This window comes from Electrophorus electricus, chromosome 19 (genome assembly GCF_013358815.1).
Source record: "Electrophorus electricus isolate fEleEle1 chromosome 19, fEleEle1.pri, whole genome shotgun sequence".
Taxonomy (NCBI): Eukaryota; Metazoa; Chordata; class Actinopteri; order Gymnotiformes; family Gymnotidae; genus Electrophorus; species Electrophorus electricus.
The window spans coordinates 13,067,312-13,081,146 of record NC_049553.1 but is presented as its reverse complement, the minus strand read 5'-3'; the positions used below and the strand labels follow the sequence as shown (position 1 = coordinate 13,081,146).

The following is a 13,835-nucleotide window of genomic DNA, read 5'->3' as shown; positions in this document are numbered from 1 at the left end:
TGAAACCTGGGAAGTGCCCAGCAAACCAGCTCTGACTTCAGCTGCCCAAGAAGAGCTGGTGGTGGATAAAGTTCAGGACTTTGATGGCATTATAATACAAGCTTTGATATCGGTGGTACATCATCAACAGCTTCACCTCTTGGATGCAGATGCTGGCCATCTTTATGTATAGCTCTCATATCAAGCATCGACTCTACTGATGGATTAGTCAATGGCCCTTCTCTTTAGTATGTAAATAGCACAAAATCTTTTTCCATTAGACAAGAGGGATGTTGAACCAGGAAAAGAACATAAATAATAATCCAGGATGAAAATCATGATGTGCATAAAAAAGGCTCCTAAAGATAAAACAATCCGGAGAACGGTAGTGCAGTGGTAGAACCTAAGGACATGAAAATCCACCCCACCATGCCCTGGTCACGTACGTAACCACGGGTGCTCCAAAATCCGAACCTAAACCCATTTCTCTTATGGACTGGTCCAGTTCAGTAAGCCAGAGAAGCCACATACCTCACACTTCACTCTGCACTTCACATCATCTCCGCTCCGCAAATTAGGACCGACAGAAGCTCCGCAACAGTGCCCCAGTTCGCCTATAGGGGTCCTACCTTGTATAAGCCACCCACGTCCACGGCTCCTTGTTTGTGCAAAGTGAAACACCTTCAGCTCTGCCCCTCTCTGCGGACCAGCTCCAGATCCCGGAGTGCTGCCCTAAGAGGGGAACGTGGGGCTGGCACTCCGGCAGGCTTTGCACTCGGAGCCCCGGAAGTCCCGGAAGCCCCGGAAGCCCCTCCCAGCTGTGGCGAGCTCCTCTGAGGTACCACTGCCTGGGGTAAGGACACATGAAACAGAGCTTTCTGCTCTCATCCACACATCAGGAGGAGCCTAGAGTTTGAGCTGTTTTTTATGAGTCTGTGGCGAGGGGAATTAGAGAGGCCTCACAAGCCCAAATATTACGCTGGTCACCTTTTCCTGTTTTTTTCATCTGCTTTCAACACGGAGAAGTTGACTAATCTACTTGGACGAGAGAGTCCGACAGGAAAGAGAGTCTGACAAAGTAGTGACGTCTTTCCCTAAAGCAATAAAGACCATTTAAGACCTTGCAATTAACAGCTCATCATTCCCTTAAACAGACAAAACACATGACCCTCTACAGCAGGCAGCTGTAAAGTGAGAAAGTGGCAGACAGACAGACAGGCAATTGCTCAGTACAAATCACTATACCGTCTCTGTGAGCGATATCCAGTCAACTACACTCCTGACTACCTATAAAAGGAACAACATAAAGACTTTCCCCCCTAGAATTAATAAATAACTACAAGACTAATGCTGAAAATTTGTGGGACCAATTTATTTTGCATTTGCTTGCTACATTCTTCATGATTTAGAGCAGCTGGGCTTGGTGTGAGATAAACCAGCATGACTTGCTCAGTTTGACAGCTTTCAGAAAGTCTTCACTTTTATTGTGGACCATTACAAATTTCAGTCAAAAAGAAGTCAGAGGTCAACGAAAAACATACTTACAATCGAAAGACACTGCAGTCTGTGAATGAACATCGTACCAATTATAAATTACGAGTAAATTAGTTGGACCTTCTGTACATTTTAAATTGGGGCTTCTGAGACGTAAAATGTTCCCTTCATATTACGTAGCCACAGTATAGGTCTTATGGTCGATTTTCTACCGGAGTAAGGATTCTCTCACACAACACATACTATCTGTAACAGCAGAAACTGACTGCTGCATTTCGATTAACTGAAGTACATATTTGCCTGCACCTTTTAACATAGAAGAAAAGCCTACTTTGATATGGGAAAACAAAACGGTGAAGGTTTGTAGATAAAGGTGTTTTGATGGCCAATCTATCAATGTCAGATTAAGAAATAATACTCATGAATATTCATACTTTAAGAGGTTAGGAATATCCATGAGTCAAATTTTATATGAAATAGCAAAATATATACATATTTATATATACTGTATACTGTATAGCACTGCAAACAGAACGACTTTGTTTAAGCTCATCTTAATGCGTGTTGCGCTTCACCTGTTGAAATTTCAAAGTTTTAAAACAAACTCAACGTGGGGAAAGGGACAATGTTTTCAACAGAGCCCTCGAGCGGACAGTCACAATTCACCCCAAAGGTCATCAGGGGTCACTGAATATGCTGAGGCGTCTATCAGGATTAACACACCAAACAAATGTTTGTTCTTCTAGTTTTTAAAAAATAATGATCAAAATAAATGTCCAACCCTGGTGGGATGTTTGGGCACTGCTGAAGTGCCTGCCACCTTCTGGGACCCTTTAGGGCCCTTTTCTCCTTTTGGTAAGCCTGCAGGGCTGTTTTGTGGCCCTTGGGGGCAGTTTGGGGGCCTGTGAGTGGTCTAGTCCAGTTGCTCCTGTTTTATGCGGTTGCTGGGTGCTCGCCGTAGCTCTCTCCGCAGGATGTACTCGCTGAACTGCGACGAGTCAACGCCTCCGCCACACGATCCCACGATCTCGAAGCCTCGCTGCTGCAGCCGCTCCAGCACCTGCTGACGCACACACATGTGAGAGGACAGCACACACACACACACACACACACACACACATGCAAGCAAACACACCCCAAAAACACCAGACATCACACCCACACCCACACCCACGCAAGCATGCACACCCTAAAAACACCAAACACACACACACACACACACACACACACACACACACACACATCCACACACGCAAACACACCCTAAATACATCAAACACACACACACACACGTGCGAACACTCCACAGTGCATGCACTGCCACATGGCATGGCACCAGTACAACACATTACACAACCACAACGCACGGTAAACAACACCCCATGAGAAGTCAAGTCTTGTGTGGGGTCTGTACCATTGTGCAGGAGAGTACAATTCAGTTGTTATCTGGGGTCAGTAGTTTCACTATGAACCAAAAACACTCTGAAGGCAAATGCCGACACGCTAACAAATCCATTACATTTAGGATTAATCCAGAATTAATAGGCAGAATTAAAACAGAATTTGAAATACTGCTCTTTCTCCGCCGCCTAAGCTTAGACAATAACATCTCACAGGCATCATTTTAATTCTAATTGCTGTGAATGTGTAAATATGAGATCCACTGAAAATCTGGTGGGGCAAATAAAAAAAAATCACAGGTGTATACAAAACCTGATGAAATCACAGGTGTATACAAATCCAGATGAAATCACAGGTGTATACAAAACCTGATGAAATCACAGGTGTATGTGGAAGTGGACATGAACTCAGGAGAATAAATGGTCAAGGCTCAGAAAACTGGCTGGTGCAGTCGCTACTCAAACACTGGACACGCTTTTAAAAATGTCTTTCCAAGTAAAGAAACAAAGGAAAACAAGATCAGTACAACTGTACATCTACATGCATGTGTATATATATGTGTATATGTGTGTGTGTGTGTGTGTGTGTGTGTGTGTGTGTGTGTGTGTGTGTCACAGACATCCATGTGTGACCGGTGGGGGGGGGCACCAAAATCACCACATTCCATCAAACGCCTCCAGGGAATAGAGTCCGTGCCACTTGGAAGCACAAAATCTCTGAGCTGGAACCCCACAAGCCCAACCCCCTCGGCCCCCATGTCCAGTCGCTTCAGGCTCCAACCCCCCGCCAAAACTACAAAGGTCTCGCTCTGCCGACAGTCCCTCCCCTGCATCTCCCTCCAGACACACACACACACACACACACACACACACACACACACACACACACACTTCCTGACACCATTAGGCGCAGATACAGCATCCACTGCAGGGCTCACTTTAATAACCAAACAGGATTACGGGCCGTGCTTGAGGGCTACCTGCCAGTGTGTGTGTGTGTGTGTGTGTGTGTGTGTGTGTGTGTGTGTGTCCTCATGTGCTGCTGTTAATGTGACTGTCCCCCGCCCCCCCTCACTTGGGGATACAGAGGAAGGCAGGCTTTTCTAAAATAGCCTAAACATTTTATGGAGACCAAACAGAACTGGTGCACTTAATAGAAATGGGTGGCAAAAGAAAGATGAGAATGAACGGTTTAGCGGACAAGATGATGGCGTGTGTCATTTCATAATTACACTGATATTTACAGTGGACGAAAACACAAGCAGCACACAAATTTGATAAGACATCTGAATTTTAAAAAGAGTTTTAAACCACACACACCAACACACAAAGCAGTCAGTACTGCTTCCTTTATGCATTAGTAATACGCGTCAGTACTACCTAGTCTGTGACTCTCTGTGCTTCATATGAGTATCATGCCGTGCTTGCTCTGCAGAGCGTAGTTAATACCTCTGTACTGCGTCACTATGAATCACTGTTACCCATTACATTACAGCCCCTGGTCAGACTTAAAGGCCTGCGTTTGGGCCGTTTGGACAGTCAAACCTTTTGCTTCTGATACATACAGCCTTACTTTATAATGACTCCAACACTAAGACTTCAGAAAGTAGCACTTCAGTAGCTTTATTCGCAGTGCTACCCTCCACGGTTTGGACGCTGCAGAAGGCAGCAGTATGCAAATGAGCTCTAGAGTGTCACTCCAGAATCTCTGTGCTGTGAGCTTCCTGGCCAGTCTCAACGCATGCCATCCAGTCTCACTGCACGCCAACTGGTCGCCAACCAGTCTCACTGCACGCCAACCGGTCGCCAACCAGTCTCACTGCACGCCAGCCGGTCGCCAAACAGTCTCACTGCACGCCAACCGGTCACCAACCGGTCTCACTGCACGCCAACCGGTCGCCAACCGGTCTCACTGCACGCCAACCGGTCGCCAACCGGTCTCACTGCACGCCAACCGGTCGCCATCCAGTCTCACTGCACACCATCCAGTTGCCATCCAGTCTCACTGCATGCCATCCAGTCTCACTGCATGCCATCCAGTCTCACTGCATGCCATCCAGTCTCCCTGTATGCCGACCAGTCTCCCTGCACGCCAGTGTCTCTGGATGTTTCCATACACCATAGCAGTCACAGCATCCAACAATAATTTTGACAAAAAATATGGCAGGTCAAATCTGCATGTAGCAAAATAAATCACAATATGGTATTTTTACCTCCATTCTAAACATTAAAGAACAAACCACCAGATATTTTCATGTTACTGGCACCACCTTCATACAAATAGATACAGTAATTACTCATACTGTATTAAACTACCTAAGCTGAATGAGATAAAAGGAGAAAAACATGGGGCATGCTTTGGTTACTAATGTGTGTGTGTGTGTGTGTGTGTGTGTGTGTGTGTGTGTGTGTGTGTGTGTGTATAAACAGGTTTATAATGAAGTAAATATTGCTAGAGCCTGCTGTTTGCCAGGCCACTGTAATCTCTTCTTTACCTGCACCGAGTTGAGGTGGCAGTAGCCGTTCAGCGGGAACCGGATCACGTGCGTGGAGTCGTGGTTCCAGCCGGCGTTGACAGAGTTGCACATGACGTCACCGATCTCAGGGAAGACGTCCTCGATCAGGGCCTTGTCCCCGCTGAGAGAAATGCGCTCGCCGAGGTCGGGGGCCACGCGCACCACGAGGCACTCGCAGGGGCGCGCCACGCGGCTCAGCTCGCGCTCGTGACGCCAGCGCTCCAGTTCAGCCAGCATCGGCTGCAGCTGGAAGTAGCGCGCCTCCTCATACAGCAGGTGGTAATCCTGCGCGAGACGAACGCATTTCAGTCAGCGAGACGGACACCGGGCACGCGACGACGTCGACGGCTTGGCAGGCGCACTTATCCAGAGCCAAGCAGAGCGCGCTCGTCGCTCTGACAGTACAGACGAGTTAAGTGTGTTTGGGAACAGCAGAGGTCATGCTTTCCAGCATCTCAGATGAGTGGCCAAGCCAACAGATTGTGCATGTGCATATCATGCAAATATGTTTAGCAAGCTGGGCTAGAAGCATCAATCTAAAAGCCTAAAAAAAAAAACACACCAACGAGTTAAATGCGAGAGGATATAAAAAAGGCTATTTAAATACAACCGGAAAACGAACCAGTAGTGCTGCCCATAAACTCTCCAAGATTGTGTCTGCAAAAATGTACCCTTTACGTGAACCATGGCACTCTCGAGGCTTCGCTTATTTTAGCCGACATACTTTCTTCACGGACAGACCATCAGATAATGGGATTATTTATTTTCTCCCAGGGCAAATTTGTAATTAAGGGCTAAATGACACGAGGGAGTTAGCCACTGGAATGCAAATGCGTCTCGTGGACAGAACAAGAGCTGGATTGCTTTGGAAAACCATTTGGGTGTCCCAACACCTTTGAGTGTGTATACAGTTTAATCAGCAAAGAGCCAAGCACATACACTCAAAACACTACATTACAAACAGCGCTGTACCACCTTCTAGGGGTACAGTTACAGTCCATCCCATGTTTTGGCATCTGCAAAGTGTATGGTATGATTTGTCCATGTCAACAAATGGGCTACAGTCTGTAATAGTGCACTTATTAAGTTACCTAAGAAAGAGGCCAACCGGTCTTTGAATAGTATGGCTAATGATAGTGTGTACGACACGTGCGGACCACATGCACTGAAATGTTCACTCTCTCGCTCACTTTGAAGTCGTCGGGGATGAGGAGCTTGGACGTCCGCAGGAAGTTGAGGATATAGCGAAACATGTGACCGTCCCTGTCAATGAAGTAGTGCTGCTTCAGGCTGTCCAGAACAATAGGCTCCGTGCCATCGAAAAGACGGCCAATCCTGCTCATGGGGGGGGGGGGGAGAGAGATAGAGAGAGAGAGAGAGAGAGAGAGAGGGAGGCAGAGGAAAAGTGAAATACAGAAGCACCTGACTGTGACAGTAATGAGTGCACAGATACACATTTTCAAACTGAAACCATGTTTTTAAGTCCAAAGACAGAGAGAGAGATGCTTCTGTCACATTTTCCATATTTATTTCTAATTTACATTGTTCTCACAGACAAAGAGAACAATGTAATTTAAGTAACAATGAAGCTAACAAATCTGGAGTGGAAATGTTATACCCATTGGTGTACGGGGGCATTTTCATAAAGGTATTTATGAACCTTCTTCCACCCTTAGAGCATGGCTGCTTCTAAAACCAACCACCCCAGGAGCTGAGTGTGTGTTGGGAGGAAGAATACAGATCCGAGGCAGAACCGAGCTTCTGAGAGACGTGGCGCTTCAGTCCGAGAGCGTGGAGTCAGGGCTGAACGTGAGCTTGTGAAGGAAGTCAGTCTTTGATAAGCACATTGTGTCATCACACAGGTGATGGCGTGGAGTCACACAGCTAACGAGAGCAACACACAGACACACCAGACCCCCGTCAGACCCAGATAAGGGCCGTTTTGTCTCACATTCGGCTCCGTGATTAATAAATACAAATACTGCAGCCAATCCACTGTGGTTCTGCATCACATTTTCTACCCTTACACATCTGAGTGGGCTCATTAAATTAGCTGATGAAATGAATCAACACAAAACTGTTCAGAGCACTGGGTCCAAATGAGACTCGGAGAGAAAGAGAGTGTCTATCTATTGCTGTCGCACTCTCGCTCTCTCTCCCCCTTTTCCTGTGGCTTTGAAAGTGGCCCCTTGACTTGCATACATGACCCATTTATCGGAGAGTCAGTCAATATTCCATTAAACATGCACTGGTACAGTCCCTGGTTTCTTGGCATAGACCAAACCTCTTCATGTACAAGATGATTTGACTTTTTTATGAATGCACGTGAAGAGTTAACTTGACAGTACAGTTATCTTGACATGAAAATAACAGTCATCCAGAATTTTAAATGTAACATGCTGTAGTATCATAACTGAGTCCAGTTAAGGCCCTAAAAGGCCAAACTTCATCATTCTGACAATTTTAGAACAGCACAGCAGAGACATTATAGGGTTGTAACCCACAGGATGGAGCTGCAGAGACGTTACAGCTGCATAAGCTAAAAATAAACATCAAATACTGCAGGTTTCAGACATGACACAGAACTTGCCTTTTTGTAGGTATGATTTTATAACAAAAGCACCAATATACATTTTGTATCGTAAACTGAACAAAAAACATAAATGTACATTAAAATGTTATGCAAAATATCGTACATGCTTTATAAACAGAGTTTGCAAAAAATGTTTTCACTGCGGGACCATAAATATCGCCGTCAATAAGTCATCTCAGAAAACATGACAATCGAGTTTTTTAGGCCATATTGTCCGGCCCTCTAAAGTGGGCATGGTGGGAACCTCACCTGGACTCTGGGTACTTGGTTAGCGTGGCTAGGCTGCTGGTGTACATATGTCCACCCACGTCGATGTGCACGGGCGCGTTGGACTTGGTGAGCTGGGCCGGGGTGGGTATGCCCTGGTTGCTGAGCGGTGACGCCGGGGACCTGTTGATCATCGGTCTGGACATACTGGAGCGGTTATCCTTATGACAGATTTAAAAAATGCAACTCATTACTGAAGGAACAGATGACTCTGCACTACTGACCACAGGTGAGATTGCTTTAATGTGAATGTTGTGCCCCTTGTGAACATAATACCACTGAACAAAACTGTTTCTGTTTCCATTAAAATCTTATTTGTAAATAATTGCTTTTTTGGAGAGTCATGTATTCAATTCAGTAGCAAATTCACATCTGCTGTTGATAATACTGTTACTCATTTAAAGATTTTTACTACAACAGTTTTACTTCATCAAGTTCATTAACCAATCTTACAAGGCAGGCAAGAAAATTGCATGAGATGTCAAACAATCGTAAAGACCTGTCAGAACAGACCAAACAAGGCGTTCCTGACTGGGATTAGGAACACGGTGGAAGGCGTTCCTGATTGGGATTAGGATTAGGAACATGGTGGAAGGATCCCATGCTTTTAGGCATCTCTCTCTCCAGGGTTAAAGTTCACTCTGATCTGCATGAATAAGACCTGCCTGGTTATAAGGAGGAAAAAAAAGCTTCCAAATACAGCACCGCCTGCGCATAAAGAGGCAGTGACCTTTTGACCTGGTACCTAGTGTCTCATCATTCTGGCAAGTGGCACTGCGTTACCAGATCTCCGAACACCAAAATTTACAAGGCTGCGATCTGAACCATTGAACACTTTATACACTGCAGTCAACAAAAACAAACATACAAAAAAAAAGAAGAAAACTGAAGCCCCAGAAATGGAAAATAAAAATTGTACTGCAGCTGCCACTGCAATAATTACCAGTAAAAGAAGAAGAAGAAGAAGAAGAGGGGGAAAAAGAAAAAAAAAAACTCAGAGCTTTTCAAACACGTCCACGTTTGGCTCCTGGTCAGAGCCAGAGGTGTGGCTTTCACACCTAGGTCCCCAATTACCAATTAAGCCTGCCTCAGAGTGGAGGCCTTCTCTGCGCACTGCTTCGTTTGCATGGCATTTGGACTGCTGCTGATAAGAGCACCCTGGCAGAAGCCGTGCATAGCTTTAAAAGTGAGGTGTGCGCGCGTGTGTGATCAGGGGTGTTTGCCAGGGTCCCCTCGGGGCACCCAAGGCTGCTCTTCAAAGGACAGACCTGGGTTAAGCTGCAGAAATGAGGCATCACACATCACACTCCCGGTACAGGTAATTTGTTCCTTTACTAATTCCCACAGACTGTGTGCTGACCCCCCACCCTGGAGCATTGTCACTTGGAGTTAGTGAGTCTGGCACGGCAGAGGGCTGCGCTGTATGTGGGAGCCAGAGGAAAAGTTTGTGTCCAGCACATGACTCTAGTTTTCCACTGTCTGTTGTCAACAGCAGCATTACTTGTTACGGTTACGCATGAAGACTCAGCAAAACACGCTTAGTCAGTCAGTCAGTCAGTCAGTCAGTGAAGAGAGAGAGAGAGAGAGAGAGAGAGAGAGAGAGAGAGAGAGAGAGAGAGAGAGAGAGAGAGAGAGAGAGAGAGATTTTGTTAATTTAGTTTTTAAACCATTTCAAACGGGTGTGCGTAAACAGGCTGAATTTCCAAGAAAAGCAACGCTCTGTATGGCTTTAAAAGATCCGTGAGTGGATATATAGCCGAGTCGGAATAAATGTATTTTAAAAGTACATTTTATTGTCAATACTTTTGATACATTATATGGTCAGTTGATTAAAGTCTATTTCCATCATTCAATCGGCGGCATTAAACTGATTATGTCTGATAAGCAACACGGAGCAGGGGTCAGTGAAAACTCCACTGTCTTTACCACCTTCCGGGCCGCACACAACGAAGGGAACTGCAGATTGTTGAGAGCAATCCTCCTGCGCTACACTTAAGTGCTTTTAAAGGACATTATTCGTCCATCACCAGACTTCTTCCAGCAATGTTTTTGACTGGAGCAGGGACAACGCGCTCGTGAGCATGACCAACATCTATGACAGGTCTCGAGCGAGCGGGTTGAACCGAGACTTAAGGTGACCCGTCTGGTCGGTACTCTAACAACAGCGACCTCTACTGCATTTCATTGCTGTAAAGAATTTTTTTTTTTCCATTAGACGCTCCGTAAGCGCGACAGCCGGCATGGCGTTCGCGTGTGGCAGCCCGAGCCTCCAGAACCGTCGCGTCGGTCCGCACTAACGGACCGACCGGGAAACCAACAGACTCTGGAGGTCTTTAAATTCAATCAGCAAGTTACCGCCGGCCCCACAACACACCGTTTTGGGAAGAGGTACCTTACAATAAAATCTGCTGGTGGGATCAGGGATGCAGGGATCAAGGTGTATGATTTGGCCTGTAGGCTAGTAGGAATCCGTATGCAGGAGAAAGGGGCGCATGTCGTTCATACTCCACCATTGAACTCCCAAAGAACTCCTTACGGAGGGATCTGTCCAGCAACCGACAGCCTGACTATGCGAATCAAAACGTTTCACTTGTTAGACAATCTGCCCCCGTTTCCCCCACGAAAACAGGGAAATCGGCTAGAAATCAGATCAATAAATCGTAAAGTTAAAGAAACACAATCCATGCAACATAAAGTCCATGGAAAGTCCAAAGAAGTGTTTAAAAAGTTCTTCTCCTGGGGTCATTCATACTTTCCTCGCTACTTCGCAACCTAAACGTGATCCCTCGTATTTCAAATGATAACGACCAATTATTAAAATCAGGACAGTGCGCGTCCAGCTCCTCAGATCAAGTCAGGGTCAGTAACACGAGACGGCGAGTGGAAGAAAAGCGAGAGTTTCCAATAGGCAGCTCTCGTTACAAAGCATCGGCACGTACAAAGGAGCGATTCACTGAATCAGCAGTGACGTGGCGTGGAAAAGGTGCCTCCTGTCTTACAAAATAAGAAAAGCCTCTAGGCGCACGACTCCACAATGGCGCCTTTCACTCGCAAATCTGGGGCATCCAGGAAACGGAGCTGCTTTGGGACAGAGAGCGAGCTTGGAAGTGGCCCGAAATGGGAAAACCGCGGCGATAAACGTGCAAAAAGGCGACAGCGAGACGAGGCGCCGTCGGTAACGCGCCCCGTAGTTCACACGGTGGACGAGGCTGCGGTAGCTCTTCGGCGTAAGTCGAAATATGCAGACGCCAATTTACGGATCGCACGTTTCCGTTCAACTGTCGGCTCTGAAAATACAGTTTATAAACAGCTCTCAACATCCAGGAAGTGGTTAAATATTTTTTTGGGTTGGAAGTGTGGCGCTCAAGCGTCTGGCACATGCGTAAAAGCGACTGCGCGTTCAATGTCCCAGTCAAAGCAGCGTCGGAAATAATAGCCAAGCAAATAAATCCCCCTTACCTGGAACATCGATGGACATAAAGTTGCTTTTTGCACACCTTTTGCCTCCGATTTCGCCCGCGATCTGCCTCCCTTCCTACGCCAGTGAGAAATGCAATAGCTCGGCTAAGGTAGACAGAACAAAATACAGAGAATACTTGCTTCAGGGCTTCGAAACCCCTCAAGGCAAAGATCAGGATACAATTAGCTCATGTCTCTTGCCTAGTCTAAACCAATCTGCAAAATAAAACTCCTGGCGATGGATCAGCCCAGCTACACTGAAAATATACCTCTCCCTTTACGCTAGATTTGTATATTCCTACATAAAATAGTTTAAAGGCAGTGGCGTTTGGCCGCACCAAAGCGCTTCTCCCCTGCCCGCAACTTGCCTATTTGCCCCGCTCTCCCACAGAAAAGCTGATTTTAATCGTTATGATTAGTTTTGATGTAACATTCCCGCGGGCGATTTCTGCAAATGGATGGAGTCTTTCGTTGCCAGAGAGGAAAAGCAGCAGATGAGGACAATTATATAGATTGTTAGTCAGACTTTTGATTTAAAAAAAAAAAAAAAAACCAAAAAAAAAACAAACCCACAGATCTATCAAGGTCTGTGAATCTTTAGTGTAGATGGACACCAGGCGGACCAAGCAGGTCGTTGGACTTGTTGCAAAGAATCATCATTTTCAAATAAACGAATGAGTGCTTAAAGGAAAAGGGCAGCTGATTTCTTTTTGCTCCGTGCTCCCTCTCCTCCGTGTGGCCAAGCTCCAACCATGACGTGACTGTGTAAGCGAAGCAGGCACTCATAGCCTGCCTTGCCCCAATCAAATCTGAATCAGCGCCCGGGGCGCCTGCGAGCAGCTCATTTCAAATGCTCAACCATGCATAATTTCAAGAAAATTGAGGCGCTTCCCAAGCATTCAGTTTTAAACTGCGGGATGCAGACACTAAATGGCATAGCGCCATACGAGTATAAAGTCTTTTTCTCTTTTCTGGAACAAAGCCAGGATAGCACGCCGTATGTGTAGTGTTCAAACTATGGGTAAAGGTGCATTCATTATTTGTGTGTAATGTTGCATTTTTGGTTTTGGCGATGTTCTTTAATTAAATGCAGGTAACGGTGTTGTATGGACTTCATTAGCTCTCCCAGTCAATCAGACATGTTTCAATGCGTTAAGCCCCACTTCCCTCTCGTGAGGGCGTTGCAACTTGGCCCTCTCTGTCGCCCCCTGCTGGCCAATGCCATTAGTCAAAAACGGGTTCGAGGGCTTCTCCTAAATTTTGCAAATCGATAATTATAGTAAATCTTCATTTGTTGAGTATTATCACATACTGAATAACCAGAGAGGCGAATGAATTAGAATGAATTATATTGTCATGATTTTAACAGGGAATGCCCCCTATTCTGACATACTGCATAATGTAGGGAAAGAAAAATACAGGGCAAAATAGCATATTAATAGTTCTAATTAAACTCAGGTTTATACATAGCAAATAACCAGTAATTCGTTGATTTATAGATCATACTCAGGAGCATTCTTTCAAAAAAAAAAAGCATTAAATATACCCTAATTATTAAAAAGACATGGCCTGCTTTTAACATGGCAAGCATGTTGTGTCGTACCTGAGATGCATATCATTGGTGAGTCGTATGAGTTATGGGTGGTGTGTGATCCACAGATTATTGTGTGTAGTGCCAGGACTTCCACCCTGCGTCCGGACGAGCCCCCTGTGGAGCTCACGTCATCTCCCGCTCTTCGTGCAGGAGAATAAGTCCCTCTTGTCGGACACTTGGGTGGGCAAATGTATCATACCAGGAAGGAGATGATGCATCTTCTTAGATATCCATTTTGCCAGAATATCGCCTGCTTTTCCTTGAGGAATGTTTTTGTTAGGAGCTCTGCTATGATTATGGCTGTTAGAAGGTCATATCTAATGTTCAAATACATACCATTACTCATCAGAAGGCGCTCAGTCAAATGGCACATGGTTAGAATGAATCTTATCCTCATACTAGCATGTGAGCAGCTTTTAATAATGTGTCATTGATAGTGTGGAACCAGTTGTGGGATATTTAGGATAGCTCAGGCACCTCTAAAACGGCCTGGCGCGGGGATTTGAGTGATAATCTGGGAACAGACATGTTCC

At 45.7% G+C, this 13,835-nt stretch overlaps 1 protein-coding gene across 2 annotated transcripts; it reads right to left on the bottom strand.

Annotated features, from left to right (window-relative positions):
• Positions 1–1,332: 1,332 nt before the first annotated feature.
• LOC113585505 (BTB/POZ domain-containing protein KCTD1) lies at positions 1,333–12,426 on the bottom strand. Of its 2 annotated transcripts, XM_027023025.2 has the most exons (6): positions 12,282–12,426; positions 11,709–11,813; positions 8,232–8,410; positions 6,580–6,724; positions 5,369–5,674; positions 1,333–2,533 (listed from the first exon to the last, which is right to left on the bottom strand). In XM_027023025.2, exons 2-6 carry the CDS (start codon positions 11,715–11,717, stop codon positions 2,387–2,389), a joined length of 786 nt encoding a protein of 261 aa, XP_026878826.2. In that variant the 5' UTR covers positions 11,718–11,813; positions 12,282–12,426; the 3' UTR covers positions 1,333–2,386. The 2 variants fall into 2 exon arrangements, with proteins under 2 accessions (XP_026878826.2, XP_026878825.2); XM_027023024.2 differs by lacking the exon at positions 12,282–12,426 and having other exon boundaries at positions 11,709–12,061.
• Between the last annotated feature and the right edge of the window lie 1,409 nt (positions 12,427–13,835).

Bases quoted from the DNA above. Each gene is read 5' to 3' on its own strand.
- LOC113585505 (XM_027023025.2), bottom strand. The intron at 5,675-6,579 runs GTGAGCGAGAGA...CGTCTCGCGCAG, and splicing joins TCATCCCCGACGACTTCAAA to GATTACCACCTGCTGTATGA. The intron at 2,534-5,368 runs GTAAAGAAGAGA...GTGCGTCAGCAG, and splicing joins GCCACCTCAACTCGGTGCAG to GTGCTGGAGCGGCTGCAGCA.